General features: G+C 39.5%; 3 protein-coding genes across 4 annotated transcripts; all 3 read right to left on the bottom strand.

Annotated features, from left to right (window-relative positions):
• Positions 1-618: 618 nt before the first annotated feature.
• On the bottom strand, positions 619-2,270 carry ptgdsl1 (lipocalin). The gene is made up of 6 exons (XM_003446841.5): positions 2,081-2,270; positions 1,415-1,554; positions 1,258-1,337; positions 1,046-1,159; positions 860-961; positions 619-758 (listed from the first exon to the last, which is right to left on the bottom strand). The coding sequence occupies exons 1-6, from the start codon at positions 2,174-2,176 to the stop codon at positions 739-741; spliced, it is 552 nt and encodes a 183-aa protein (XP_003446889.1). The 5' UTR covers positions 2,177-2,270; the 3' UTR covers positions 619-738.
• Positions 2,271-3,153: 883 nt separating this feature from the next.
• Positions 3,154-6,207, bottom strand: LOC100710404 (lipocalin). The gene is made up of 6 exons (XM_003446842.5): positions 5,971-6,207; positions 5,468-5,607; positions 5,277-5,356; positions 5,055-5,168; positions 4,841-4,942; positions 3,154-4,739 (listed from the first exon to the last, which is right to left on the bottom strand). The coding sequence occupies exons 1-6, from the start codon at positions 6,061-6,063 to the stop codon at positions 4,720-4,722; spliced, it is 549 nt and encodes a 182-aa protein (XP_003446890.1). The 5' UTR covers positions 6,064-6,207; the 3' UTR covers positions 3,154-4,719.
• Positions 6,208-9,105: 2,898 nt separating this feature from the next.
• On the bottom strand, positions 9,106-15,081 carry zdhhc23a (zDHHC palmitoyltransferase 23a). Of its 2 annotated transcripts, none has more exons than XM_005472118.4 (5): positions 14,099-15,081; positions 12,915-13,042; positions 11,328-11,966; positions 9,942-10,022; positions 9,106-9,747 (listed from the first exon to the last, which is right to left on the bottom strand). In XM_005472118.4, the coding sequence occupies exons 2-5, from the start codon at positions 13,031-13,033 to the stop codon at positions 9,474-9,476; spliced, it is 1,113 nt and encodes a 370-aa protein (XP_005472175.1). In that variant the 5' UTR covers positions 13,034-13,042; positions 14,099-15,081; the 3' UTR covers positions 9,106-9,473. The 2 variants fall into 2 exon arrangements, with proteins under 2 accessions (XP_005472175.1, XP_003446821.1); XM_003446773.5 differs by having other exon boundaries at positions 9,942-10,109; positions 14,099-15,075.
• Positions 15,082-15,230: the final 149 nt, after the last annotated feature.

Raw genomic sequence — 15,230 nt, 5'->3', positions numbered from 1 at the left:
ACTCAGAGAGCAAGTTTAGAATAACCAGTTAACCTAACACATATATCTGTGGATGTGGAAGGAAACCAGAGTACTGAGAGAGAACCTACATAAAGAAAAGGGAACAGATGGGCTGTGGATCTTTGTGCCTTTTACCACCATGCCAAGTACCAAATAATCATATAGCCCACTGTAGAGTAGCCAAATGTGGTAAAAGATATTAATTATTTTCATGTATTAGTATTAGTAATGTTGAAAGACACATGTATATTTAACAGGCCGTATCACCTTTATTATAAAATTCTGATTTGTTTTGCAGCTCTACATAGATTCTTTTTGGTCACTAAAATGCTCAAAAAGGATATTTTGGGAGCACAGGTTGCTGACCCTAGAAGTAGAACAGTTACTTCTTCAGGCACTCGTAAACGCGACCATATTTCCCCAGTCTTGGCTCACTTTGTATAGCACTTTGGTCAACCTGTGTTGTTTTTAAATGTGCTTATAGATAAACTAATTGATTGATTGATTGATTGAGTACTACAAAGTGTGTGAATGGGGGGGAAAAAGGACATTTTGGTTGTGTTGTTACAGATGTTCTTCAGTTTATTTCATATAAAGGATGAATAATGAAGAAAAATATTCTAGATGTTTACATTTTTATTGTTAAAAACTGCTCAAGATGGTGCTCAGTCACATTTCCATAACAGATGGTGTAAGATCTTCATGCAGTACCGGTGAGACGATCAATGGGACAGAAGGTTAGTCAAGTGGACACTCCTCTGTAGAAGGAAAAATGGAAAGTGTAAGGTGATCAGTGCACGACATCACTCTGTATTTCAAGCTGTTTTTATAAAGAACTTCACCACCAATGTAAAAGTACCGCTTTTAGGAAGAAGGACAATATTTTCAGGAAGGATGCTGGTCTGCAAGCAGAACTGCCTGAACTTCTCCTGCAACTCAGCGCTGAGGTCCAAACTACGTCCTGTGAAACCAGGTGATGTAAATCTGCTGCAGTGGGTGTAACTTTACTAAACGGTTTACTGAACACAGCTAAATGCAACTTTACCATATAATCTGTTAACAACAAAGGTTTCATTCCCTCTGGTGTTGAAGGAATAGGTCAGGCCGTACTCGTCATACTTCACATCAACCATACGCAAGTCACTCACATACCCCCAGTCTGACAAAAAGGAAAACAGCAGAAGAGAATATGTGAAAAAAATAATCCTGGATGATGATGGAGAATTATTCGTTTCCTCTCTTTGTGGGCGTACTCACACCGACTTCTGTATGTGAATTTTCCAGGCACCTCAGTCTTGTTGGCTAAATTCTCCATTTTCCGACATGTACCATTATTACTGCAAAGACATCACATTAATCTCCAATGTAAATATTTTACAAATGATATTTGCTCTGTCTGTCCTCTCACACTCACGTAAGACTGGAGAACGACAACTCAATGCCCCCGTCTTCAGTTGGCTTAATTATGGCCGTGCCGGTCTTCATATTGGCTTTGCGACTGACAAACCACTGGGCATTAGAGCAAATTCCAATCAGGTACCACTTACCTGCCATCTGTGGACACACAAATGGAAAGCATTGAGAATTAGACAGAAGCACAAGAGCTGTTTATTGTAACAGCATGTGTGTGTGTGTGTGTGTGTGTGAGTGTGTGTGTGTGTGAATGCTTATTAATTAATTTACTCATATATATTAGTTTTATTCATGCTCCATCTTGAGAAAACAATTGCAGAACTTTACATCAAAGTTTCCAATGCTTATGTTTTGTTGTTCACACTGAAGACAGTGTGAACAAACTATAACCAAACTATATTTATATAGTTTTTTTTAAGCAATGGTGAAAATATATATTATGATGCAAAATCCAGGGTGAAACATAACCACATAACATAAATGGTGAAGTCAATATAAACGTAAATTTTCCAAAGGTTAGCCTCTTGTATAGACTGCTGAACTGTCTGGTTCCCTGCCTATCCCTGTTGGATAAGCTCCAGTACCCACTTTCGATGGCCCTAAGATAGAGACATGGTTGTGAAAATAGATGGGTGGTAAAATAAAAATGATTATCGATGACTCTTACCGCCTGTAAATCAAAGTCTGCCTGAGGTAGGATTTCAGAAGAAGAAACCATGAGGGAGCACAGTACCACTCCCAGAAGGGTGTGAAGTGAAGCCATGGCTGCTGATGAGTGAAGAAATGATGATGGAGGAGATCGCAAATGAAGATCTGGACGTTACTGCCTGGTGACTCTTTATATAGAAGAGTGAGATTATCTCCCCACCAACAGCTGCACTTATACAAACCCCAGGTTCTGGGATGGCTTCGAACATGTGACATTTTATGCAAACACTTGGTCGGTTTCATAACCACAAAGTTTATTCCTGCAGGGGCAGAATTGTATCCACTGTGTGAGAGGTGAATGTCAGACAGTTATCAAGAAAAACATTCAAAAACACACAAACTAACAAAAAAAAAAAAAAAAAATTGAATAACAGGAGATCGAAGTTCATATCATAGCAATCACAAACTAAGGAGCTGCAAAGTAGTAAAGTTATAGTTACATGATTCATTTATAAACTACCTTTCTACTTTTAACAACGCAGTGGTTGCCTTCCAGTGCTCTCTGTGGCAGAGATCACAAAATCAAATGCACCTATCAGCATTTGCGACAGTCGCAGAGACAAAACACACGCCCTGACAGAGATAGTAACCTGAATGCTTTCTTAGAAAATGTTGTTTGTCTTTTAAGGCTTTAATGTCTCATTTTACCCTCATTTGTCTAAAAACTACTGTGCAGGGTGTACCATCCCCAGAGTAAAAAGAAGAGCTTTGTTCACACACAGTTTAAACATTTTTTTCCAAAGCTGACTGATTAGGAATCCTAAAGTTGGCTTTCCTCATAAGTAATACACAGTCACAGTCAGACATGACATGATCACTCCTACAGGAAGCAAAGTAAATGTACTCATTTTATTTCACCTGTGACATGATGAAAAACAGCAGAACAGCTAACGCTAACAAATGGGTGTTGAAATGACAATGTTTCATTTTCTGCTGTTTCATGGGTCAAAAAGGGCGTTGAACCAAACTGAACCTCATTGGCTGAATGTGCTGCCAGTGTGAACAAAAAGTCCTGAACTTTCAAATAAAGTCTTGCTAAGCTAAGTCGCTAAGCTAACTCTGTGAATAAAAGACATTCGGTGTGACTGAAATTGTTAGCTCAGGCACGAGCAGTTCATTTTTCTAAGGAGCACTGGGACTGTTGCTGCACCAGTAAGCAAAACACACATAAACAATATATTCATATAAACTGCTACTGTTATTAAGAGTAAACCTTAATTAGTGGTCCTTTGGCGAGTTAATTGTCCCCGCCTGGTCTACAACAAATAGCTTAGAAATCTTAAGGTCGAGACTGTCAACTGCTTTAATATTACAGAACACTGAGCACTGTGTTACTTTGTGTGAACTGCTGATACTATTGTAGTGCAGTATCTGCTGTGTGGTTAATGATATAACCTTTTGTACACAGCAGACAGAGGCTACTTGCACTTGGGTCCATGTGCTAAATAGCTTTAAAAATTGGTTAGGGAAGTGGCTTTGATTATACTAATACACTATACTGTGGCGCTGTCACAGGACAGAGATCCACCAGGGAACATTAGTCAGGATGAAGAGTCTTTGCTTCTCTAAATATAAACCAAATACTTGTAGGAAACTTTGGGAAGCGGCATTTTTCCTCATGTTGTCTAAAGTTAAGTTAGCTTGGATACTTCTTATATATTTGCTCTGCAGAAAGCCAAAGAGTTTGGACCTCTGAAAACATTTCCAGTACAGCTGGATTTGTTTGTAACTTTGGTCACCTCTGTATAATCCCTTAGATTCTTTTCTCTACTGCACAGCTTTGAAACCATGACACCACTAGTGCTGAGATGTAGCGTGTTTTGCTGTTAATGATTTCTCCTGCCTGCATTCCTTGCCAGTTTAAATAGATCTTTAATCCTGGAAAACAAATATATGAAGTGATGCTGTCAAAGAAATATATTTTATTGCACTAATGACTCAAGCAATCTGTACGTTTGTCTCTGTCTGGTCAACAGTTCATCTGATCCACTTCATACTTGGTGGGTATTTTGTTTGGATTCAAATAAACACTGTGTGCTGTGACAAAGCGGTCAAAGTCTATCACCCGTGTTGCTTTGTCTCATCTAAATGAGAGATGAACAGTATATCTGCTGCTGCTGTTTTAAATCTAAGGGCTGAACTTGTTTTCGCGACTTACTTATGTACTTTTGCCTGTAGAAAGGGAAACTTCCATGTTTGTAGATACAAATTCAGAACACTGGTGCAGTTTTTTGGTCATCTTCTGTGATTATGTATATTTAATATTTATTTAATTCACAGGTCTTCTATGATTTTTTGTATATAAATCTTTGTAGATACAAAGACTTGTTAAAAAGAGGGTTTGGATGGTTTTGGATGTACTTCAAGGTATTTGTTTAAAAATTGAATAAATCAAAAGATTTTAGCCTTTTTATTTGTGTGGTTATAACAGCAGGTGGATAAATGCAAAGTGATGAATATAATTTGGTGATATTATGAGCATTCTTAATAATGAAAGAGCAGAGATAGTAAAGTAAAAAGCAAACGGTCTCAGGTCATCGACTTGAGATTTTCAGAACAGTGAAAGCTCCTCGGTGAGATGATCACCTGGACACAAGGTTAGGCAGCTGGGCACTCATCTACAGAGAGGAAAATGTAAAGAAAATGGAGAAGTGATCAGTGCATAACATCACTCTTGATTGCAGTTATTTTAAATAAAACATCTCAGAGGTAAAAGTACCGTTTTTGGGAAGGATGACAATATTTTCAGGCTGGATGCTGCTTTGCAGGGAGAACTGAATGAACTTCTCCTGCACCTCAGCGCTGAGGTCCACACCACGCCCTGTGAAAACAGATGATGTAAATCTGCTGCAGCGGGTATAGCTTTACCGACCAGCAGAACAGGTTAAAATGGATTGAGCAGAGTGTAGAATCAGAGCTAAATGCCATATTACCATATAGTTTGTTAACAACATAGCTTTCTTTCCCCTTTGTTTTGATGGAATGAATCAGGGCATACTCGTCATACTTCACGTCGACCATGCGCAAGTCACTGAGATACCCCCAGCCTGACAAAGGGAATGCAGCAGAAAAGGGGTCATGAAATTATGAAAGCAGAAACAGCAAACATACCAGATGGTTAAATCGTGCTTTTCTCTGTGTCTGGGTGCACTCACGCCGACTTGTGTATGTGAACTTTCCGGGTATCTCAGTTTTTTTGGCCAGATTGTTCATTCTCCAACATGAGCCATTAGGGCTGCAAAGAGATCACTAAAACATTAATTCTTTCACATGTTGTCATTCATATATATACATATATATGTTCCCTATTTATTTAAATGTCCCTTGTCTATGCCCTCACACTTACCTAAGACTGGAATATGACATCTCCACATCCCCGTCAGCAGTTGGGGTAATCATGGCCGTGCCCATCTTCATGCTGGCTCTGTGACTGACAAACCACTGGGCATCAGTGGCAATTCCAATCAGGTACCACTTACCTGCGATCTGTGGGCACATGCAAAGAAAGCATCAGGAGTTAGAAACTTTACTGAAGTGTTTTTGAAACACTTTCTGTGACCAACTTTACAAAAAAGTGTGTTTTAATAACTCGTGTAAGCTTTGGAAGACAGAAAAAAAACCCACTTCATGTGTGCCTTCTTCTTTTTCTTTGTTTTTGAAGACAGGTACATTTTTTTTGTTCATGAACAAAAGATTTATCACAGTATAAAACACAAAAAGAGAAAAGAGAAAAGCCAAAACCGTATAAGCAAGTTGAATATGCATTGCTGCTGGACTTACAAACAATATAGGGAATTAAATAAATACAATGATCATAGAAATAAATACTAATGTAGCCATTTGTCTTACCGCCTGTACGTCAAAGTCTGCCTGAGGTTGGACTTCAGAAGAAACCATCAGGGAGGAGAGCACAGCTCCCAGCAGAGTGAGAAGTAAATGCATGGCTGCTGAGGATGAGTGAAGAAATGATGATGTGGGAGCGTGTGGATGAAGATCTGGAAGTGTGCTGTTGAGGTTCTGCCTGACTCCCTTTATATAGCCGAGGGAGATTACCTCTTCCCTCGAGGCCAGCACACGCACACACACCTACACAAAACCCTGGTTCGGGGATGGGTTCAAACACATGAACCTACATGCATGGTTTCACAACCAAAAAGTTTAACCACGCAAAAGCAGAATTCAGTGAACCATATGAGAGATATAAAGCAAACAGCTGGCAGGAGAAACACAGAAAAACTAAAAATCAAAAATTTGAATAACAAATCAGATGGGATGTCAGAGAATTGGAAACCAAATAAAGTAGTAATTAAATTTCAGCTTGAGTGGAGACAAAAAATCTGTTTTGAAACAAAATACACTGTATCCACAGTGGTAAACAAGGCTGCGGCTAAACTCCAGTGCTTTCTGCGACCGAGACCACAGAATCAAATGTAGCTGTCAGCAGATGTGACAGTAACGCGCACAGACAAAACACATGGCTCACAAACTGGATTCCTAATCACGCTTCCCTGTGTAGTAACCTGAAATGATTCCCTGGATAAGCTAACAATGATAAGTAAATAAGTTTGTAGAATCCTTTTTTCCGCTGCTGTTCAGTGATGAAGAATCTCAAAGTTCACTCTGTTCTTGTTCACTACAAAAGGTAATCAATGGTTCTTGAAATAACAACCATTTATGTTACAAGAATGAAAGTGTCACACCATCCATCAACCATCTATCTGGGTCCAGATTGAACTTGTTTGTTTGTTCACTACTCACAGATTGTGGCCTTCTGGTAATTTGGTTAAAACATAAGGGTTACCTTCTTGTGACCTAATTACTGTTGCATTTAGGCCAGATACCAGTCAGTGACCCCCCCGGTAAGCTCTGACTGCTAGGGAAACACGAGCCCAGCAAGTTAGCGTGCTGGCTGCTGGATGAAATCAGTCCCAAAGATTACAAAGGATTACGAATGTGAATGCTTCGGTGGTGAGAAGGCTGCTGCAGTTTCCCATACTTCACATGGAAGATGCAGGAGGTGGTAAATGTAACTCCTGTGCTAATCAAACGCTCCATTTGCTGTTGCCTGCACTGCAGGCAGTGGGTGATGTCGCCTAATTTGAGTGAAGATGTCTGACATTGTTTTCTCTCCCGGGGAAATGCTCACAATGAAGAAGTTGTCCTAATTTAGTCGTCTTAAGTAAGCGTTAGTTTGTGTTTGTTTGCTGACATTTGTTGAAAATTGCATTTTAAATTATCCTGTTTTAAAAATGCCACGTTTATAATATTCAACAAGATTTTGATGGACAACTGATCGACATCTGCTCCGCCCCCCCTTTAACACTTTGTACAGTGCTATAAATTATGCATAAATTGTGTTGTTTATCCCCCCTTTTTCATCTCTTCATGTGCACTTGGCACTAGTGATGGATACACCAACACAATCGTCTTTTATGTGTTTTTGTTCCCTCATTTTAGGCTGAATAGGTTTAATATTGGGAAGTCTTCCAGTGATACAATGACTTCCCTCAAATGTCTTAAACCTGCTGTGAACCGACTGAAAGTAGCAAACACATTTCATTCCTCTGTGTTTCTGGGTGCAGGCATGTGAGGCATATAAAATCCTTGCCTGCAGAAGCAAAGACCTTCAGTCTTTGTTTGTGTGTTTGGATTTGATATGTAGATTGGATTTTGATGAGTACTTGAATAGCCCTGTCATTTTCAGTTTTCCTGTGGCCCAAATCTCAAGGCAGTGCTGACTTTGGATAAAGTGTGTTACCAACTTAACCCATAGTGGTAGCTGTGGGAGGACTGCCATTAAGGAAGCAACCAGCCCACCCCCCCCACTTATTTCTTTTGTGAAGGGACACAGATATTTTTTCTTTGTGATTAGATTTTCCCCCCATGTTTGAATTCTATTTGTTTTAAGGAAACTGTATTTTATACTTACTTTAACCCCTTGCTGAGACTGGTTGTTTAAACCTAGAATCAAGACATTGCTGTAGCTCTGTTACACCACTACATTAAAGTGACAAACTGACCGAGCAACAGACTTAATATTAATGTTGTTGGGTGTTTTTGTTAATGTTAAGCACAGAGTGGCCTGAGGGTGGCACCAGAGGAAAAGCTGCGACTGAAAGTGCTGGCACTGAAGTTCTAGGGATGAAATACGCCTTCAAATGGAAGAAATGTATCGGTATAAGAATATTTATTGATGTGCTCCACCCAAAATGTGGATAATGAGAAATAATGCTAAATAGTGAAAAGTGTGCAATGAAAATTGAGACTGGAGATTACAGTAGAATAGATAGGGTTTCATTTTCAATTCACACTATGCTGTATGACTGAGAACAGTGATTTAACAGTTTGACATTGCAGAATTTTACATAAATTATTATTATTATCTATAACTGAATAATTAGAGAAAGAATTGGCGTGTGTGTTTAGATTTGTAGATCAGTGTTGAAGGCACCGTGGGTCAGTAAAGACCAAAAAACATTCGTTAAAAAACACACACAATAATGCAGCATATTGCAGAGAAAAAAAGGCACAAAACACACATTTTATTGTGACCAAGGTGATGAACTTTGTACTTGCTCTAACCATCACATGCAACATATTTTAGACATTTTTTAACATCTTACATTGAGCTAAGCCAGCCTCTGTGTTCTGTATTAGTTAGACCTCTTCTCACAGATGCAGATCCTTCCATAACTTGTTTTTCTTGCCCTCTTATTAATTTTTATTTATTTATCTTTGTTTCTTTTTAAATTTCCAACTTGACCAGTTTAGTGATGTCAGTATTTACTGAGTGCATGTCTGCAGAACGGGTCAAAAGTGACCATTTGCTTTTCTTTGGCTTTTCCTCTGATACCATCTTAAGGCCAGACTTTGTATTTTTCCCACATTGCTAATGGATATTAAAATAGTAAAGGAAAACTATCCATTCTTGAATCCAGCAGTTTGGTTTCTGGTTTATCTTCTTTGACTTGAACTCCTTTTTTGTATCATTTTGAAGTTTATTAGATTTTTTTGACTTGCATGCAGTGAGATTATTTTTTATAAAGACAACATATTTCCTTCTTACTTTCTGCAGGTGTATAAAAAGGCAGGCTATAATGTCTGCAGTCTTTGATTAAATTTTATAAAAGGCACAAAATCCACAGACTGTCTTGCATGTGTCCAGGTCAAAAGCTTCAGCAGAAAATGGTGCTAAAAATCCAAACCCCTAACACACGTGTGCATCTTTAAACAGTCATTAAAAACATGTTCATATTAATACCTCAATCCTGGAATGTATTGAAAAAGAAATATGAACTCTAATTCTTCATCCATGCATATTACCACGATGTCACCGAGTGCATTAAGCACAACTAGACCAAGTCAGTAAGGCTGGACCGAGACGAAGCTGAAGCATCTGTCATGGTGAGGAACTCAACCCAGTTCTGGTAGAAGCCACGAGAATACTCTCCTGTGTCAACGACGAGTCCCCACAGGCGGCTCTGGCCCGTTTTGTTCCTCAGAGCCAGCTGAGCCTCTCGCTCCGTCACGTTAAAGCTGATATTGAGAACTTGTGTCACCAAGAGGTAAAGCAGTCCACCTGCGACAATGCTGCTGTACCACGCACAGGTAAAGCAAAGTGCTGTGCTGTAAAAGTAAAGAGAACAAATCATTACTGCAACATAACCTGCCTTGTCTTCTCATACTGGCAGGACAAATTCAAGAAAAACACACCAAAAACAGTAATTAAAAATGCCATTGATGAACTGAAATAATTATTTAGTGATTAAAGTTATTCAATTTCAATGCTGCAGCAGAAAAAAACATATAGAGTGCTGTACCTAGACTGAGTGTAGACGCCGGGGCAGTAGAAGAGCGCTGTCATTAGATACTGACGAGGACAGAGGCTGCAAAGCACCAAACTGATCCCGTACAGAGAGGTCAACACAAACACAGAGAGGGTCAGCAGGAAACTGCGATGGTTTGCCTGTCCTACACAGCTGTTTATCCTACAACATCTCAACAGGGACACACAACACCAGAGAGACCAGGTTACATGTATATCTCACTATCACGCTGTATATAAAATGACAGAACTGCTACATTTACGGATTTTAACTAGTTTAGAAGTGACTGAGTGACCTTATTTATCTTGTTACATTATTCTATCATTATAAGCCCATGAGCTTTTCCTCTTGGCTGAGCGCTCTGCAGGAGTCAGTGTGACAGAAAAAAAAATCTCATTTGCAGATGTCCCCAAAACAAAATAATAATATTAATAAAAAAAAATCTAAATCCATCTGCATGAGTTTTGGAGTATGTTTATCATAATCTGTCAAAAGGAACTGATTATGGAAAACTTGATGACATGTGATGTGTTTATGGCCTGATGAGGCCCATCATGTGTTTACTAAATTATGATCTAATGTTAAAATTAAACTCTATTTTTTTTCTAGTGTGGGGAAATGTAAAAGAGAGTTCAGTTAAGTTCAGATAAAACTGAGGTTATTGCACTCGGCCCTAATAAATCTTAGAAACATGATGTCTAACCAGACACTTACTCTGGATGGCATTATCAGGGCCTTCAGCAACACTATGAGAAGCCTGGGAGTTGTTTTTCACCAGGATGTGTCCTTCATATGAAACAAATATACAGTACCACTTTTTTTCATCTGCATATTAATATATAAAATTAGAACCATACAGTCTCAGAATGATGCCACAAAACTAGTTCATACATTCATTACTTCTTGGCTGGACTATTGTAATTAATTATTATCATGTTATTCTATAAGTTCCCTACCTGCCTCCATTATTCCAAAAAACACTGCAGTGACAGTACCGACGGGGATGAAAAAGTCATTTTTGCTTTATCTTTCCCTTACTCTGAGGTTTTTCCTGACTCCATGTACCCTCTTTTTTGCCTTTTCTCTTGTTTTACTTCTTTTCTCTTTCCAATATGCCCACAACCAGTCATGACAGATGTCTGTGCCCCCGAGCCCGATTTGCCAGGGGGTTCTCTCCTCTTAGAGGGGAGTTTTTCTTTCCCACCTTTGCATAGTGCTTACTCAGCAGGGACCATTATGATTATGAGGGTTTTTCGAGAGAATCTCTACCTTACAGTCTAAAACACCTTGAGGCAACTGAATAAACCTGAACTGAATATTAAACACACAATGCTTTGCTTACAAAGGAAATATATAAATATGACGTGAAGTCAGACCCACCAGATACAATGGTGATCCAAACGCTGGACACATGAGCCACAGGTTCGACAATGACCAGCCCGCGGTGGTCGCATTATTTTGCACAAAGGACACCTGCTCCACTTTGCTCCGAGGCCCTCCTTTGGGGTTTGCAGCTCTGCTGGTGTCCCTGAGGGAGAGGCTGGTGATTGGATAGATCCATTATTTACTTGTGTGGACTCCTTTTTATCCTCCTGACTGTGACTGTGAGAGTCGTGAAGGGCAGCAGTCACAAATCCTGGGCCTTTCTTGGTGTGAATAAGAGAGACTATAGTGAAGATCATCCCGGAGGTCACGGTGCACACCTGCAGCTGGCTGACGTCCCCACGCGGTAAAATCTCTGTGATGAAGAGGTAATACATGTAGGCCAGAGAGTACAATGCGAGGGTGAGGAAGAAGAGGGTGCGTCTCTTCTTTCGGTGCGTTGCATAGTAGTACCACAGCACCAGGCCAGGCAGAGCTGTCAGGACGGTTATACCCAGCAGGTAGTGCAACGCTGCAACCTTCAGCAGCAGAGGCAGCATCAGCAGGGCCGGGATCAGGGAAATTTCCAGATTGTCAGTCATGGCAGCAAATACAGGAGACTGAAATGTACTTTTAGATGGTTTGTCTTTCAGCCATCTACAGAGAACAGTGGTCATAGAGTTATAATTAGACAAATGTTTATTCATGTGTCTACTCATTTCCCTTTTCACTGATGGAATTTATTTTCAAGTTCTTGAGCTGCATGCAAGGTAAAATTATTGCATAGTTGGCTTTTCAGATTTGAGACATACGTGATAGTTTGCTTTGACTCTAGAATAATAGGAAAGATAAGATAAGACTTTTGCGTTCTGAGAAAGCTGTTAGAGCCACTCTAACCAATAAGAGGGGCCGGCCTAATAAAAAAATAAGAAAGAAAAAAGAAAGAATGATACGTGCCCTCCTTTTCTCTCTCATTGTTAATTTTGGCACATTTTTAGGAAGTAAAGTTAATTTGTTTGTGGCAAATTATTAAGAATTTACATAATTCAAAAATCTAAATAAAAAATAACAGCATCCTGCTACAAGACTTAATATGATAATTCAGGTATCACAATAAATATATGGTAAATTTGCATCTTTTCTCTTTGAAAGTTTTATTCATTTTTATTAGAAGTCAGTAGACTCCCTACCAGCACAGGCTCATCTTGATCTTATTTATCTGTGCAAAACAAAGAAGAAGAAAAAGAAACTTCATCTGTTTCTTGGCCGCGACACATTGCCAGTAAACCAGTGTGGGTGCGTGGACTATTTCCAGTCTTAAAGCTAAGCTTGTTATCCAGCTGTTGGCACTCGTTTCATGTTTCATTGACAGACATGAGAATGGTATCACCTCCTCTCGCTTTCTTTAGAAAGCCAATAAACTAATAGCATAAAATCTCACGCTATTTTCTGTTTCCTTTGTATCTGGTTTGTGTCCAGCCTTTCTTAGTGACCACATATAACAAAACAACAGCTACTTGTGTGGCTTTCTAACAACAGTACGACACATACAGCACACACTCCTTGATTATTAGTTTATTCATCCATTTCTTCACACCTCCATACCTGTTAAAGGCTTCATCCAGATCCTCGCAGTCGCAGCAACATCCGTACTGGTAGAGATCGCATTCACAGCAACAGATAGGATCATCTGGCTCCGGCGGCTTTAACTTCTGCCATTGCATAATGGCCTGCTAAAGATGGAGATTTAACACAAAAAAAAAGGCCATTGTCTTTTTTAATCATTGCCACTGTCATGATCAATAAAAACTATCCAAACAAAGAGCCTTTATTGATTCCTTGTTTCCTTACGTGGCCTTGAAAGACCCCACAATTAACTTGCAGTGCACAGAGAAAAGCAAACATGCTCACACACACACAGCTCTCACCCTACCTTACTGGTCTCTAAGTAGATTGCTTTTGAGAATTAGTAACAGTGCTGCCAAATTTAGGATCCGTTTTCAAGATTATATTTTAAATACAAGAAATCACAAAAAAGTTTTAGACACCTAATACAAAAAACATGCATAAACAACTGCACAAGATAAGTAAAAACAAAAAAATATAATCAGAATCAGCTTTATTGACCAAGTACTCTGGATATTTCTTTGCTCTCAATATACATAACAGAAAAGACACCTGGAAATAGTGGCAACAGCAACATAACACAGACAATAACAACACATAGAGCATATTTATGTTCATACTCGTTGATGCTATTAATACTATAACAGCACAAAAAGATTTATATTCTGTATTAGAGTAACAAATACAGTATTAAACAGATTATAGCAATGCGTACATGACCTGTACTTGTAACTCTAAAGATCCCCGTTTAAAAAAAATATATCATTTCCATAATCAGAGTATTCTCAGTCTTATTATGTCCCCAAGAGCTTCTAATGTAATTTGTTGAAACAAGGCCACGGTGTCCGCAGGGACAAACTATCTGGGCCAGCAAACCGAAGACTTAAACTCTCTGAGATGTCTTTGAGTTATTGTGTGAGTTATTACATTAGTCTGATTTGTATCTGTGGTTATAGCCTTATTATGTGGCATCGGACACATAGCTATACAGGAATTTCCAGAAAAAAATAATTTTAAAGACAAAAATAGTTATTGCAATCAGACTTTGTCTGCTAAAGATTGTAATTATTCAGTAATAACTTAATTAGCACTATCTAATACTTCTAGGTGTTAACTGTTAATAAGGGACACTCACAAAGAAAAGATTTATTGTGTTGACTTACCTTTTGTCTCCAATGCAAAAAGAAAACACACGTTGGCTCAAAAAAATTCACAGTTTCTGCACGAGAGCAACGCCATCCACAGCAAACAATGAAGAGGAAAATGCTTAAGAAGATGACCCCTTGTCACCAGGCTTTTCTGCGAGTGACTGAAGGGAAAAAAATGAAAAGCGCAGCCTAGTTTCTCATCAGTCATTTGTGATGAAAAAGGAAATTGGCATGTCCCTGCCCCGATGGTGCTGCACCGAATCAGTGCAGTGAGATGGTTTTCATTTCTTGGATTCCCATGGTGGAAGCGTCCCAACAGAAGGCAACTTGAAGTCCTGACAAGTAGCTTGATATTGTGTTGCATCTGCCAGCTCACATTTCCAAAGACTATCTTTCTCACATGTCATTAAATAGTTCACAAGTCGTTCTCGGGGATACTCAGCCTGCTTCTGCCTTACAGCTTCCATCAGCTACCATTTTTTATTTTAATACTGGCGTGCTTGGCAAATATAGGCCCTCCCTCATTTGGTTGAGGGAGCCAGAGAGAGCCAGGAGTTTTTCATACCTCTGCCCACAGCTGAGAGGCTGTGTTGAGGTATTCAAAAGCTGCAACAGCAGCCCAGATAATCCACGCTGAGCTGAACGAGGGTGCGTATGAGAAACATGACAGGCACTCAAAGATGAGAGAGTGAGCGATGATCCACGGGGCAGCCCCACCCTCTGGCATCATATTTCCTCCCACAAGCAACCTGACCTTGAGGCTCACCCACCGAAAACTCTCGAAGAGTGCATGTGTGTGTGATCAAAGGCGCACGGGAGGCCTCTGTGTTTACGCTCATAAAGCCCTGCGCGGTACACATTGCACTCTTCGTGCGACGACACTGGACACCGACACTAACGGTGCGCTCAGTGACCCATTCAGGGAAGTTTTCTTTTCTCACCTGGAGCCAAGGTCCTTATTCACATCAGTTACAACACATGTTCATGCTTATGAACACTTTAGCAGACAGTTTATCCAACTTCAGCTTGGTCTGGGTCACTCTGCAGCATCAACCAACTTTAAAATGAAATGTTGTTGCAGCTCAGTGAAAGGGGAAAGCACACTGGAACCTGAAAGACAGACGTTAGGACCCATAAGATATCTTAT

Source organism: Oreochromis niloticus, linkage group LG10 (assembly GCF_001858045.2).
Source record: "Oreochromis niloticus isolate F11D_XX linkage group LG10, O_niloticus_UMD_NMBU, whole genome shotgun sequence".
NCBI classification, from domain to species: Eukaryota; Metazoa; Chordata; class Actinopteri; order Cichliformes; family Cichlidae; genus Oreochromis; species Oreochromis niloticus.
Note: the sequence above shows the minus strand (reverse complement) of the source record. Positions and strands in the feature narration are given on the sequence as shown.

Bases quoted from the DNA above. Each gene is read 5' to 3' on its own strand.
- ptgdsl1 (XM_003446841.5), bottom strand. From the start codon at position 2,176: ATGGCTTCACTTCACACCCTTCTGGGAGTGGTACTGTGCTCCCTCATG. The intron at 1,338-1,414 runs GTGAGTGTGAGA...ATGTCTTTGCAG, and splicing joins TTGTCGTTCTCCAGTCTTAC to TAATAATGGTACATGTCGGA. The intron at 759-859 runs GTACTTTTACAT...TTCCTTCTACAG, and splicing joins TGTCCTTCTTCCTAAAAGCG to AGGAGTGTCCACTTGACTAA.
- LOC100710404 (XM_003446842.5), bottom strand. From the start codon at position 6,063: ATGCATTTACTTCTCACTCTGCTGGGAGCTGTGCTCTCCTCCCTGATG. The intron at 4,943-5,054 runs GTAATATGGCAT...CTGTTTTCACAG, and splicing joins TGTTGTTAACAAACTATATG to GGCGTGGTGTGGACCTCAGC. The intron at 4,740-4,840 runs GTACTTTTACCT...TCCTCTCTGTAG, and splicing joins TGTCATCCTTCCCAAAAACG to ATGAGTGCCCAGCTGCCTAA.
- zdhhc23a (XM_003446773.5), bottom strand. From the start codon at position 13,033: ATGCAATGGCAGAAGTTAAAGCCGCCGGAGCCAGATGATCCTATCTGT. The intron at 11,967-12,914 runs GTATGGAGGTGT...TGTTCTCTGTAG, and splicing joins CTGGATGAAGCCTTTAACAG to ATGGCTGAAAGACAAACCAT. The intron at 10,110-11,327 runs GTGGGTCTGACT...GAGATGTTGTAG, and splicing joins TTGGATCACCATTGTATCTG to GATAAACAGCTGTGTAGGAC.